This window comes from Episyrphus balteatus, chromosome 2 (genome assembly GCF_945859705.1).
Source record: "Episyrphus balteatus chromosome 2, idEpiBalt1.1, whole genome shotgun sequence".
Lineage (NCBI taxonomy): Eukaryota > Metazoa > Arthropoda > Insecta > Diptera > Syrphidae > Episyrphus > Episyrphus balteatus.
The window spans coordinates 106,735,987-106,751,921 of NC_079135.1; the positions used below are offsets into that span (position 1 = coordinate 106,735,987).

At 29.0% G+C, this 15,935-nt stretch overlaps 1 protein-coding gene across 4 annotated transcripts in view; it reads left to right on the forward strand.

Annotated features, from left to right (window-relative positions):
• LOC129911660 (myogenesis-regulating glycosidase) overlaps window positions 1-15,935 on the forward strand; it is a 50,436-nt gene that overhangs the window by 22,135 nt on the left and 12,366 nt on the right. For 2 of the 4 annotated variants that reach the window (XM_055989524.1, XM_055989525.1), the window contains one exon: window positions 9,798-9,913. In XM_055989524.1, coding sequence (XP_055845499.1) covers window positions 9,798-9,913 — 116 coding nt within the window. Of the gene's footprint in view, window positions 1-5,956; window positions 6,590-9,797; window positions 9,914-15,446; window positions 15,616-15,935 lie in introns of those variants that run through there. The other 2 variants (XM_055989526.1, XM_055989527.1) reach the window with 2 other exon arrangements.

Here is a 15,935-nt window from a genome sequence, read left to right on the forward strand (position 1 = left end):
TAAATAACCGAGATAAAATTTTTTTTCTTAAGAAATCCGACTTTTTTTTAGGTAATTTTTCCATATTATTTAAGTTTTTGTATTCTGAAAGGTTCTGAAAGGGTACAAAACTTGAATAATATGGAAAAATTACCTCATAAAAAAGTCGGATTTCTTAAGAAAAAAAAATTTATCTCGGTTATTTATGAAATATTCCCAACAATGTTATACCATTTTGAAAAGAGAATTGAACACACCAACTTTTGGGGTAACTTGCCGAAACATCGTAGTGCATTTTTTGTACACTACGGCTCATTGAATTAGAGTCATGTAAAATTTTTTAGTACTAAGTTGGGTAAAAAAGTAATATTTTCTTTAAAACTGATGCAGCTGAGTTGAAATTTTTGAATGCATTTGATAGCAGGGTTATTCAAGGTTCCGTAACAAAAGAAAAAAATGAGAAACATTAAGATTTGTAGTCACGGCACATGAAAAACCGTCACAGGGTGACCATATTTTCGAATTTTCTTCAAATGCCCATAACTCCCAAAATATATGACTGCGATTTTTTTTATTATTTTTCTGATAACTGTCATCACCTACCCTATCTACCGTTTTCGTTTCGACGTTAACTTTTGGGACACCCTGTATAGGGGAGAGTGGGGCACATTTGAACACTTTTTGCTTTCGCAGCTGCTTGAACGAAATATGTTCGATTTCTTGATCTGTAAGGTTTACTAACATTGAACAGTAACATTGAACTTCAATTTAAAATAACGTTTGGTTAGTTAGACGAAATATTTATATTAAATTTTGATGTTAAACCAATATATGCTCTTATGTTCAAAAGTGCCCCATGTATGGGGCCAGCTGAGATAACCAGCTGAGATAACCAAGGAAACTCATTGACATATATGGATATGGTGTTGACGGGTTCAAATATCGAATAACTTTCTAAAAAAGCTTGATAAACTAAAATTTTATATTATATCTACAGTGTTTAAATGTGCCCCGTGTTCAAAAGTGCCCCACTCTCCCCTAATATAAAAGTTTTAGGTCCGACTTCTTGAAGTGACTAAAAAATAATACAGAAACCAACAGGAGTAAGTTCAACTTTTTAACTTTGTTGACCTTTATCTTTTTTTTAGTACATAGTCACTTTAAGGAGTCGAATCTGAGATGAAAGAAATGGAGAGAGAAAAGGTATGCCAATTTTGTGTTTAAAAATAATTTTGTTGTCAAAACTTAACTTGACTCAGTTAGTTAAATATTAATTTTTTTTTTTAATAAATTAAAGAAATCTTAAGCAAAAAGGTTAACGCTAAGCTCACATCATATAAAAAATATCCTAAAAGTATGCTCATAATATTATTACAAAAATTCAATCACTTAAGTACTTCTGCTCCCAGTTAAAGATAAAGATAATAAACAAAGTATAGGTATATGAAAAAGAAAAAAGTTTTTTATGACAGCAAGTGTGTTTATTTTCTTATCAATATAAATTGAAGTGCAAATATGAGACACATAATTGAATTTGCAAAACGACAGCAGCTATTTATTGAAATTATTGATAGACGTTCTCTTTGTGTGATTGATTTAGAATAATCAAGTCAAGACTGGCAGTGGACTGGTTTTGTATGATTTTTACTTTATGATTTTATTACTTTGAGTTGTAAATTGTCCACTTGAGTAACAAAATCTGATTTTATTTGACCGCAACTTTTAAATTGAGTCAATTTATTTGTTTGAATTTATGTTAATGTAAATATACAATAAATGTGTAATTTTTGCATTATTTGTTTAATTCGTTAAAATGTTTTGAGAGTCAATTCAAATTTATTGATAAATAAACAATAATTATTGCTCTCACTTGACGTGAATTGAAGGAATTCCAATGATTTATTTTACTCGAAGAATATATTGTAATGAATTTTAATAACACGAGATATAGTTACATGAGTATGGAATTCCTGTTTTTGTTAAGTTATAAATCATTGTAATTTGTATTTGTACAGTTTGAAGTATTTGTTTTGATAAAAAAAAACCAATATCGGTATGCTTATATGATATGAAAGGTGTTTTTGTAATATTAACTGTGTTTTAATAAGAACTGAGCAAAGATTTTTTAATATAACTCTGAGATCATACGAAGTGACGTTAGCCGGGTCAGCTAGTTTGATTTATGTAAATGTAAATACATTTATGTTAACACCTAACATGTACAATAGCAATTAATAAAAATGAAGATTAAGTAATGCAATTTAATAACTTTAAACAATATAAGTCAATTAATGAAGATTAAAGCTTTTTCTGTAAGTAGGAGGTGTATTAAAAATTATCTTGAATTTAAGCTTTTTATAATGAGAGCTACACAATATAATTATTTAAAGTTACGAAACTTTGGGATAGGTTTTGAATTTTAAATATATGTAGGTATAGGTAAATATTGTAGTCGGCCAATAGCTTTCCATTTAACCCAACTTAAGATGGCAACTGGTTTGCAATAAAATGTCATTAAATTTCCATAGTTTTTTTCTTTTTAGAATTAAGTAATCAAAAAATTCTAAGTATGTAACTCAGATTGGAAAATAAATCCCCATGAAAAATGGAAAGCAAAAATTCCCCAAATATCTTTTTTTCCATCTAAACTGATTTAAACAAATATGTACATATTTGCATTTATTTCAACTGAAATCAATGCGAAAAAGGAAATTATTTTAACTAGTTTTTTTTTTGTTAACCACTTGTTGAAAAAAAAGTTAGTTGCAATTGGTTTTAAAATGTATGACTTTGTTACATGTGCTTGATCTTAAACTTCAAGTTTCTTGTATTTTTAAAACCTTTAAAAATTAAAAATAAAAAAAAAACTCATATATATTCTTAGGGTGGTAATTACGAAATATCTTTGGTCTCATTTTATCTAGTCAAAATTGCATCACAATATATTTTTCAAGTTGATATACTTATCACCACTCACTGTTCTCCCCCATTTGCAAAGAGTTATAAAATAAAATGTACGACTGGATTGCACGTTCTTGCTTAAAATACTAAGCTTTTCAAAAATTTCATAATAAAATATTTTCAATTTTATTTTATAAGAAACTTAAAAAATAATATAAAATTTGTCTTTAAAATTAAAAATAACGTATCTTTATGTTGTTTTAACCACTTACCGCAGTGTGCCATAAAATTTCTTATATAACAAAGAATATTTGGATCTTTTATTTATTAGGTAAATCGTTAAAAAATAAGTGTTGTACAATTTTTTCACGAAAAAAATTGGTATGCTAATAAAAACAAAACATTGTTCATTGAGCCATTTTCCAAAATTTAATTATTCTTTTTCGTTTAAATCGGTGACGTCGTTTGTGAGGAATTCAAACAAAAAAAAAAACGGACGGTACCGTAAATAGCAGACCAAGAAACATTTTTTTCTTTCTAAAAGTAGGACCTTATATGCTTTGTTAGAGATATTTCTGATAAAAATAAAATTTTGTCTCTCTGGCAAAAACCGTTAATTCTGGTCCTAAAAGAAATTCAATTTTCCTCTAAAGAATCAACAAAAACCAAATGTTTTTCTACCCATCCACAGAAAAGAGCTTTTTACCGACTTCCAAAAAGGAGGAGGTATTCAATTCGTCTGTTTTTTTTTTATGTTTGTTACCTCATAACTTTGGTCTGAGTAAACCAATTTTGATAATTCTTTTTGTATTGGAAAGCTGGTGGCTGCAGTGTGGTCCCATTTCAATTTCGTTCACTTTTAGTCATAGGAACTATTTTTAAAACCATAAAACCATGGATCCATTTAAGTCGGTTTTGTTTTTTTGCTAAAAATGATTATAATCATCTGCGAGAGGCCCCATATGCTTCTGCATTAAAGTTCTCAGTGCCCGTAAAAGGGCCTCATTCCTCAATTGCTTTTTCAGCTTATAGAATTACCGATAAGCAAAAGTTATCCTACGCTTTATTATTCTGCACTAATGTAATTTGTCAAGTGTACACCTGGACCCTGTTACACAAATTCTCTGACCACCTGAGAGTTATACCTATCAATTTTCACTTTCTGAACGTGATGAAAATCGACTCTTGTCCATGATGAATATCGTCTTCATTTATATCCACTTTGTTAGCGTTTGACTCCATGATTGAAAAAAGCAGCAGTTCCAGTTACACTTGGTTCTTCTCATTACGTCAATATCGGATCAACCCAACATATCACATATCATCATAAGACAAATCATCATGAGCAGCGAAATCATCATGATAAAAGCCACAAAGATCTATTGGAACAAATTTATTTTTAGTTCAATGTATTTGAATATTCTTATTTTGGAAGGAGACACTTTTTGGTAGTTTTTAATTATTAGGTACCCTTAGTTAAATGTTCTGTGGGAGATGCATTACAGTTCATCATCCTGATTAAATTTTCTGGTCTAGTCGTTTGGAATGTTTCAAGTGGATCTTATAAGTTTTAATAAAATTTAACCCATTAAGTTAGCATCAAGAAAGCGGTCACTAAGATCCCAGCTACGAAAAGGCTCTAATTTTATCGTCTGTCATCTCAAAGAGATAGAAATGAGTTCTAATTTCATTGCAACCGCATAATAGAATCTTCTCATCGTTCTCGTCAACTTTCTTTGACGACATCACCTTTCTCTTCTGTAGGGATATGCGTGCGCTTTTAAGGTTCACATTTTCGAATTTGGCCTTGATGCGTATCACAAGACAATTGAGATTTGTTTGGAACTTGTTCTTCAGAACGATGTCTTTACTTCCTGAGAAGGTAACTACTCGGGATCGGGTCAAAATTCTGGCTTTAAAATTTTGCTTTTCAAAATTCTGCTTTTTTAGCGAAAATTCTGTTTTTCAAAATTCTGCTTTTTTTTTTTTCTCTGTTTTTCAAAATTCTGCTTTTTAAAATTCTGTTTTTCAAAATTCTGCCAGCATTATATTTGAACAAAAAAATTCTGCCAATTCTGTTTTTTTTTTATAGCATATGCACTGGCTAAAGAAAAATACACCTCATTAATGTAATTCAACATTGGTACTTTCCTAATTTTTTTTTTATTTAAGTGTCGCAAATATTTTTGGAATTCCATATACTGACTTTCTTTAAAATAAAATATGTAAACTACATAATTGGAACCGATGTTGTTTGATACAAAATATTCTTTTTCTTATTCAAATTTTTGAATATTCATCTTTGTTTGATAAATTAATAAATTTTTAATTATTTTCGGAAATGTTGTATATTAAAAACCCTTTCTTAATATTTTCAAATTTATTCATTTATAAAACAAAAATTAATACGCATTTAAAAAATGACAAATTTTCAAAAAGATGATTTTACAGAATTCTGCATTTTTTGCAGAATTTTGAAAAGCAGAATTATGAAAAGCAAAATTTTGAAAAACAGAATTTTGAAAAACAGAATTTTGAAAAACAGAATTTTGAAAAGCAGAATTTTGTAAAGCAGAATTTTGAAAGCAGAATTTTGATATAAGAATTTTGACCCCGGCAGAATTTTGACCCCAACCCTAACTACTCAGATGGCACAGATCCTAGATCCAATGGTTCCAAAGAACGGTTGTCAAAGTTTACCTTTCGGTTATACAGTTGCACCTAATGTTCTTAGTTCTTCAAAATTTTTCCACTTTTCTTTTAAAATACAATATAATCACAATCAGATGAGGTCATGGAGGTTATATTCTGTGGCTTCTTTGTTGTCTCACAAAAAAGCCAGTGAGAATGACCCATCAGAACCAGGTATTTTTTCAAAATGTTAAGCTTCATTGATGATGCAGCAAATTGATCGATGACAATCAACAATTAGTTGAGGGAAAAACAAACAGCAACAATCAGTCGCTGTCATGTCGATCGTGTTGGTCAGGCGGCCTCAGGCCGCCAACCCAACGGCCGATTAGAAGTCGTAAGTGATTTATTTTCTTTTTCACTTGAAAAGGTTGCAATTCTTGTTTTTCCGATTTGAAATCGTTTATATCGCACATAAGTTGTAGTTGTTGTATAGTGTGAAAAAAAAAAAATAAATTAAATTACAATCATTTGTAATAAATCCGATCGAGAAGTAACAAGTAGCCTCGTTTTGTCGCAACAGCAGCAGCGTGTCGTTGTAGTCGTCGCGCATCGTCGACAATAATTTCAAGTTCCCACGTTTAGTGTCAATTTGAAACAATTTTTGTCAAAGGAAGACAATTAGTCAGCAAACAGTGGGTGCTATAAAGTAATAATTATTATCTCGTCTCGTAATCGCTTAAAATGTAATAAAAAAAAAGTATATCACTGTTGTTTAATTGTTTCAATTTATGTGCGATCGATTGTATAAATTGAATTAACTTTATTGACACGAAGTCCATAGTTAATCATATGATGACAAAAAATTGAATTATAAAAATTGACAATACTTGGTTATTGTTGATGGTGTGCAATGTGATCGATTATTACATATTTTTTTTATTGATATATGAAAGAAATGGATACAATTGAAATAGAAACTTCATTTTCAAGTGCAATTGAAGATGATAAATCATCAATTAATAAACACAGTGTGGATTCCAAAGAAGAAATTTGTAGTATTTTGTTGGAAAGGCAGGTATATTTACTTAGTTATGAAAACCTTTAATAAATTAGCCAGTTCGAGCTTCTCTGATCTCAGAGATTTCCTGAACTCAAAATTTGTCTTTTTTTCATTTGTTAGAGATTGAAAATTTTTTAAGTAATTCAGATCAGGTTACCGAAACTTTGAAAAAGCTTTGAGATCTCAGCAATATGAACTAGTTAAATAAATCGTTGTACAAAAATATCTACCTCCTCCTCCATCTATCATCAACCATCATTTAAAATATAAAAAAAGAAGGAACATTATTCTTTAAGCTTCAAAGTGCAATTTCGATATTTTTTGTTATCAAAGTTTTCCATATAGAAAATTGCATCAAACCAACTCTATCTGCTTTTTTTTCTGTTTACAATTGGCTAAAAACTGCAACTGGACTGGAGTCACCCGAACCCGATTCAGCTTATCATTATTTTTCTTATTATTTAACTGATGCTAGTTGAATATAAGTATTTTAAATTAAAAATTTTCAATTTTTCCCTTGAAGTCCCCTGAAACAGTTTCAATTTGCTGGATTAATTTTATCTTTTTATCCTTTTCGATTATCCTGCGCTATTATAATCTCGATGTCGTGTGACCTCAACAACGGCGTCAATTTCCTATTTTTGAATACCAGGAATCTTTGGGCTTTCCTTTCTTATTAGGTACATTGCAGTCGTATTGAAATGATGTATGATATTGCCTTTTAGATCGGTTTCTCACTTTAAACCAGGGTTTCGAAAAAATCACCTGAAAAAAATGCATTTGAAATTAAAACAAAAAATTACTGCAAATAAAAAAAAATTACTGAAAAAAATTTGCATTAAAAAAAGTATAGCAACTGAAAAAAAAACTCAATGCAAAATGTGTGCATCAAATATTTTTTTTTAATATACCTACGTCGAATTTCTTACAATTTTGGAGGTTTAACCATACATTTTCTATTTCAACTATAATATTGAAACTTATCTGTGGTAAAATAGCCAAAATTTTAAGAAATTCGACGAATAGTAATAATAGTAATGCATTGATTTTTTTTTTTTTTTCAATGCAGAAAATTTTTTATTTGCAATAAATATTTTTTTTTTAATGCAAAAAAATGTTTTATTTGCAATGAATATTTTTTTAATAGATAGAATTGCTAGATACCCACGTTTTCCGCTAAGGCAGAAGCTGTTCTTTTAATTATTCTGGTACAGAAAAATGGATTGCTTGGAACACTTATAATATACTTAACAAGAATGAGCCCTTAATATTAATGAGAAGATCCTCTTCATTATAGTTTTCCATTTGTACTTCCCGTCTCATTTATAGAAAAAATTAAACACATTCTTGTACTAAATTGAACGCTATAAAGAAAGTCTTATAAACCTTTTCATTAATCTAACCATTTATAAAATTCATATAAAAGATTTTTTTAATTTTTTATAAATTTACTAATTACATATTAACCGTGTTCTATTTTCCTTGTGATCCAGATGAGATCATTGTTTTTATTTGCTTTACAACAAAAGTAGGATTTCGATCTGACAATGATCTGATCTGGTTCACAGGAAAAATAAAACACGGCTATAATTATCCAATGAGCAAGACATATTTTTGTAGGAAATTAAACGTTTTACATAAAAAAATGTCCTTAGTACTAAATCGATTCCCTTAAAAAATATTCGTATCCAAATCCCAATGTAAACTGATTTTAATTAATATATTATAGTTAGTTATAAAATATTAAATAATAAAGTGCAAGTGCTTAATTTTTATTTTTTTCTATTTAAGTAAAATTGCCCCTCATGTATAAAGAAAAGTGTTGGAAGGAATATGACACTACCCTCCCCCTTCTCGAGTACACCGAAAAAAAAAACAAATATCAATTTAACATTTTTTAAATATTAAATTAACATTTTTAAATATCAGCCAAAAATGCTCTATAAAATGTGTTTTATGATATTTAAAATGTTAAAACAATATTTTTATTATCAGGATGATATTTAAATGTCACATTTTGGAAATTTTTTTGATATTTTATTATCATTTTTTCATATCAATTTCTCATTCCAAATTATTGAAAAATATTAAATAAAAAATTCTTAATGTTTACTTATTTAAATGCGCTTTGTGTTTTTTCGAAGTACAATGTATGATTTACTGAGAAAATTTGATCGGCAATAAGATTTTACTTCACATAGTTTGGGAGAAAATAACAAAACAATTAGCTATATCACCTATAATAGAAAAAATAATATTACCACTTTTTTGTAAAGAATATTCACTTTCAGTTATGTTTTGAAAAAAGAAAGAAAATACTTATAATAATAAAAATAATAAAAAAGAAAAAGAAAGAAATAGGTTTCATTATAATAAACTAAAACTTTGATATTTCAACTGTCAAAGTGAAATTTTCACTTTCCACTTAAACTTAAAAAAATGTGCAAATGATATTTTAATTGTCAAAGTGAAATTTTCACTATCCACCTAAAATTAAAAAATGTCAAAATGATATGATAAAATATCAAAATTGATATTTTAATTGTTGGACGACTTTTGTCACTCAAAAATGTTAATTTGGTAGCTGTTATATCAAAATTTTTTTTCGGTGTAGGAATTTTTTTTCTTCTTGACATTATCTAAGAAGTTTTTCTCATTGTCACATTTTATACAAATAAGAAGAACCCTTCATAATCGTCTAACGAGTAAGGTCACTCTGGTGTATGAGTAACATTTATTATCTATAAAGAAATTATACACTTCTTAATACAAAAAATAAATTTTTGGTTGTTTTAACGGCGAACCAATTTCTTTTTGTCTGTAACCAAAGATGCATTAAAGTATATTCTATAAAATAACTAAGCATCAGTCCCAAACAAAAAATTTTGGAAAAGGCCTTACAGTATGAAATTAATCTTATGAGAATAATGCAATTTTCTAAACAACGGAATAGTGATGCAATTTTGCACGTTCTAATATATAAGATTATTGACTCTTTTAAAATTTAATTTATTACATTTAAGAACGAGATTTATCATTTTTTATCAGTTATATTATGAAAATATAAAATATTATAAGCTCGTTTAAATATGGGATCGTAATTTATGTATGAATCAGTCATGTATTCAATTTTGAATGAATTTTTATTCTTCCCATTTCTATGATGGAATGTTAGCTGGAATATTCCGTAATTAATTGCAGATTTTTGTAATTTATTTTCCAGGCTACTGATGAGATTTCTGGTTCTGTTACATTCAGTGTACCTGAAAAGACTGTTACTACTTTTGCCTTTGATTCATTGGAAGATGGGAGAGCGAGAGGAAAACGACCTTTACATCGGTAAGTTTACCTTCAATGTAAAAAAAAAAAATTAATTAAATATCCAATAATATTATGAACAAATGGCAGAATGTCAATAAGATGGAATTTTATTCTACTTTTTCTGGTACTTACCTACTTAAAAAATGTATCAATGAAAATTCTTTCTTTAATTATTGTATCCTATTTAAAATGTTATCGTAACTTATAAATTACAAACATGCAATCTGAACTTATTTTTAATTTGCTTATATGTTTGATATAAGTTTTATCGTCTTTTTTTCTTCATTTTGATTTGATTTGTTTACATTTACAAATGTAAACTGCTAGATAGTGGCAGCGGTCATTAACTCGAGCAAAAATAGCTTACTTCAAGTGACCTATTTGGCACGAATTTGGTTTTAGTATTTAGTATTGATTATATTCAAATATTTTTACATTCCTATATTTACAATTTTTCATCAATAAACAATAAAATTATAAGGTATACGCTTCATGTTCATCAGAAATTTGTACTACCTTAATTATTCATAATAAATTAAAGTGGTTTACAGTCGGCCCCTCTTAGTTGAAAATTAATTTAATAAAAACAAATAAAAGCACATATTGCTAGAACTGTCTTTTTGCTTCTGTTTTCTATTAATTTAGAATGTTTTTTTTCTAATTAGCTTTAGAGGCAAGATCTTTGGTATATTTTTGAAACATAAGGATATACAATAAACATATATTATTATTACCTATTAACAAGGACGAACACAGTTTGTAATCTTTTAAAATGTCCAAATATGTAAGCAAATTGATGTCTGATCCGGAGTTCCACAGGGTAGCCATATTGGACCCCTTTTATTTATCCTTTTTCTCAATGACATTTCTAATTTGTATTGTAAAATTCTCAAATTCATTTAATATAGTTTTGAGGTCTCCGATTCTTAATCTGTCTTTTTCCTGTGACTGATATCCAAAGAAACATCTTACATACATATATGTATATGTACGTATCGACAACACTAAACACGCACGTTTATCGGCTTCTCTTAGCTATAAGCTTTAGCTATAATAAAACAAAGAGAGTATAAAAATCTATCATAATTTTTTTTGAGCGCAGATGAAGACAGAGATTCTCATTACTTCATCCTTAAAAGGAAAGAATTTAAAATAAAATAAAAAGTATTTCTTTAAAAAATCAAATCAACAATTTGAAACTGCCATCGCCGCCGACTCGTGTGTCATGTGCACTCATATTATTTGATGATAACAGTGAGGGTTAGTTAGACGTTTCATAAAAAATTTTAAAATAATATAGAGACAATTTTAAAAAGTTCCATTTCTTTTGCGGCATTGAAGTATGAATATTTATCTAAAAAAAATGTAAAAGGGATTAACAAGTACCACTATCTAATGCTCATGATTGTAAAACAGTTTTTTCATGGTATCAACCCACCAAGTGAATTTATATGATTGAGAAGTATAACTTCAATCGGGTGTATTGTACATGTTTTTTTTTATGCAAAAACCAAAGTCAAAGATATTTTTTCAAAGAAGCCAGAGAGCCAGCGACAAAAATCCAAAATCCAACATGATAATTAAGTTAAAAACCCGATTTAAGATTAACCCGATTACTTACAGACACTTCATAGCATAAGAACATTTTTAATTTTAAAACGTTGTAGAAATAGTGCGGATCACGAGTATGAAGCAGATTCGTGGGAGATTTATGGTCGTCTCGAAATCTATGATCATAACAGAGCCAAGATAAAGTAAGAAAAAAAAAAAAATAAGACGAATTAGTAAAAGCATAGATTCATTCAAGAGGGTTGCCAGCAGTGATATATAAAATTCGAAAGAGTAAGAAAAAATAGAAAAGATACAAGTCTAAAAGTTTGCATTATTAAACTCCTCGTTAATATATTCAATGCAACAAATTGACAGAAGCGTAGGACAATATAAGTCCTGCCAGAGTCAATACAATTAATTAAAATTTAGATGAAAGCTAATGGATTAGTTTTAAATTGGTATTCATATAGTTCTAGCAAATGTTAAGAAGGTACAAAAATTGTTGAATCGTAGCGTAGGTGAGGGAGTAAGGGGTTGCTAGAAGTTGCCAGAGTCTTAAAACTATATAATTTTGTAAGTAAGTTAAATACAATTTGGCAAGATATGAAAATAAGAATTGACACCATAGCATATTTTACTATTTTTTTTTCATGGTATATTAAACGTCCATACAACATTTCATCAGCCTACCACTTATTTGCAAAGAGTTATTAAAACATAATATTACCAAATAATCCTGTCTAAATCAAGAGATCTAATAATATTCTGACTCTTGCACTTTTAGTAAAAGACTATTTTTAAGAGCAGGGGCGTATACAGGTTTTCTTCTTGGGGGGGGGGTCATGCAAAAATTTTTTTTACAAAAGTTTTGGTAGTAGGCATAAACTTGAAAATGTGCTATTTAAATTAAAAATATTAAAATTAGTTTGTTTTGCATTTCGAATCGAACAGTTCCGAAGAGTTCTAAGAGTAACCAAACAAAAACGTTGTGTAATTCGTTTGCTTTTATTTGTTTAGCCTTAAATCTTCACCAATTAAGACCATCCTGTCCTTAAAATACAGTTTAATGTACAAGTACTTCGATTGAATAATTTGCCTTTAAACAACTCTGCATTGTTTTCCGATAGTCCAGAATTATTTTACAAGTTTAAATAAAATCTTTTTAGTTTAATAACACTGATAACTTTCGAATTAATTGTCTTCCTAACCTCAGGCAAACGAATCGCAAGGTTTTGCAAAAAAAAAATTGCATTTGAAAATACATTTTTTTTTTAAATTTTGTTTTTTTTTTTCTTTTAAGACGATACAGGATTCAAGTACCTCTGTCAAAATAGTAAGGACAAAAAAATATTTTTGGCGTAACAGAAAATATTAAACAAAATTATGCTATACTCTGTCCGATAAAAATTGGCAGTACAGGGAAGGTAGGGCATTTGCATCTCACTCTGCTTCACGCCTTCTGGATATGTCTATCACATAAAAAAGCTCACTTAGCGATGCCGTATTATCAAAAAAAAATGTTTCGAAAAGGTACCAGCGTTACCATTTTGTCAGTAAAATTTCACAAAAACGAAAAAAAAAAAATAAATTTTTCGTTTAACACCAAAATAACAAATAAAAAATTCACTCATTTAAGACGCAGGCCGACCCCACGCATGGGTACAAAATTTTGCCTGTTGAAATCTTAAAATGCATGTTAAAATGTTGACATTAACTGTTTTCCTACATACACAAAATAAAAATCAAATAGCCACCAACACCACGACAACACATATGCTCTGAAAGCTCTTTCAGAAAAATAATAGAAAAAGGAGTAGTTTATGAATTAAGTTTACCAATGGTAACTCTTATGTATTGTGAATACTTTTAATAAACAGCTTTTATGATTGAGTTTCATTCTGCCACAGATCGTGAGGCAGATCGGTCATAGGAGGGTGTACTTCGCTTAATAAAGAAATAACAACAACAATGCCATGGCACGTCTGTGGTGTTCTTGTGTGTTTCAGGGGCATATTTTTTGTAAATTGCTTTTTAGCAATCGTTAGGTCCCATTGTTTTTGAAAAAGCTCTCCCATAAGGCCTGTATTGCCAATATTTATCGGACAGAGTATAGTTTAGATATTTTTTCGAAATTTCAAACGGCATTACTAATTAAAGAAATGCTTTAGATCACTTACGAAGGATTTCATAATATTCGGCTCTGATTTAATCAGCTTTCAGGTGTTTATCAGCGGTTTAAAATATAAAACATATTCAGTTATATTTATTAGTTTTTCTTAAATCGATTTTCGAGATTATTTTAAGTGACCTAAGCTTGCTTAAATATTTAATTTGCCTTTAGAAGAGGTCGCATATATTTTTATCTATTCTCGGTTTAGTCAAAATTAAAAAAAATATTTGGATTTTAAATCCATACAAAGCTCTACAGCACAGCTTAACTTGTAGCCTATCAATGCCTTATATTATGGAACGAATCAAAATAATCCTAATCCAGCATAGCGTTCGCTAAAAATATGACCACATCAGCAGATATGGCAAAAATATTCGGTTGAAAACCAACAAATTTTTTGACTTTTCATTTTCGTTCTTGCTCTAAAACTTCGACATTTTGAAAATCATCGTACTCAAAAGAATTTAGTAGAACACAACAATTTCTTGTTTAAGTTTTGAGTTCTTGGGGGTCATGACCCCGTGACCCCCCTCCCCTGTATACGCCGTTGTTTAAGAGTGCATTAACTTTTTTATGTGATGGTCGAGAAATTTTAGTATTAATTTTATTCGATCGGGCGTGAAAAGATACCTCGAAATCATGTAACAAAGCGAGTGCAACACAGAAAAACTCTTGTATCTACCCTTCCGGATGGAGTACAAGGTGGTCCAATATCTCCAAACAACTCCTACATTGAGTACTACCAACGATGAAAATTTCATGCTTTTATCACAGAGGGTCGAATGCAATAAAAATGAGCTATAAGCTCTTATCTCACTTTTCAGTACATTTCCTTGATATTTATCTGATTTTCTTGAGATAGACCTCAAGAAAATGTACTGAAAGGTGATATAGAGCTTTAGCTCATTCTAATTGCATAAGAGCCAAAGTTCACAATTTTCTGGTTAAGCCGCCCTACTTTTATGAAGATACAAACATTTAAAAATTTGTTTGCTGAGAATCATAGCTAAAAATTAATATTCAAATAGCTGTTAACATTATTATATAGAGAAACAGGGTTGCCATTAAACCTTAATTTTATTTAAAATATTGGCGAAGCAAATAAACTCGTTAAGATGACGACTTTTTTTGACATAGCCAAAGATCAGTCAATATGGTTAAAATTTCATTTTTAATTTTTAATCCAATGTTAAATGTTAATCTTAAAACTATTTAATTTGTACCGTTAGTATTTAACAAAATAAAATAAAATACAATAAAAAATCGGCAGAAAGGTAGTTGAACAGTGTTTAAAGTTTCTTGGTTGTTTTACTTTGATGACTTCTCTCTGTTTTGACTTCCATAATATTTACAAAATGTGTATGGGAGGTATGAATGTTCAATAATAACCAATGTTAACGCAAACTAAATATAGAAGCAAAAATTATATTTGATTATTCAAGCAAATTCGTACAACGTATACAAGTATATTTTAAAATTTTAATATTAAATGTGTCATCAACAAAAACGCACTGAAGAAGATATACTCATGATTATACTTAAAGAATGTTCCCGAGAGAGTGAAGCAAAAATATTAATAAAATCCAATAAAAAAGCATTATAACTATCTTAACTACCCCAACTTAGTAACTATACTTGCTCTGAGCTAGAGGAGTGTTGTATGTACGATACGCGCGCCAGATATTTCATTTCTCCTCATCAGTTCTGACTCTAAGTGGCGCAATGGATATATAATTGTATCTGACTCTGAATTCTGAACTTGCTATCTAGCTGGGTATATTTGTAAAGCTGTTTTTTTTTTTTTTATAAACTAACCAGCCAGCAAGTCTCTGACTAAGTTCACACATTTCTTTTCTCTCATATAATAAATAGTATCTCAAGAGAATCGCATCTGATAAGACCGTATCTAGAAAAGTTTGTTTATCCTGTCGTTGTTTGTTCGGTTGAAATTTTAAAATCTCAGTAGGATTTCCTATTTTTTTCTCCTCCTCATTTTATGGTAATTATAATTATTTAAGTTTAAGTGAAAACATTGAAAATTATAAAATCAGAAAACGCAGCAGGGTCAAAAAATGGAGTGTGACAATTTTTTGCAATTTCCGGTTAGGTTCAATTGAAAACATAAAACCTCAAAAGTATTGTCTTAAAGATTGATACTCTGCATAAGATTATCTAATTATGTATCATTTCCCAGATACGAGTCGAGTACTTATCATCATTATTAATGTGTTTCATAAACTTCTTATTTTGGAGACTTCGGTATCTTAAATCAGTGAACAAAATATTTGCAATCCGATAAGAAAATTTATTTGAGATTTG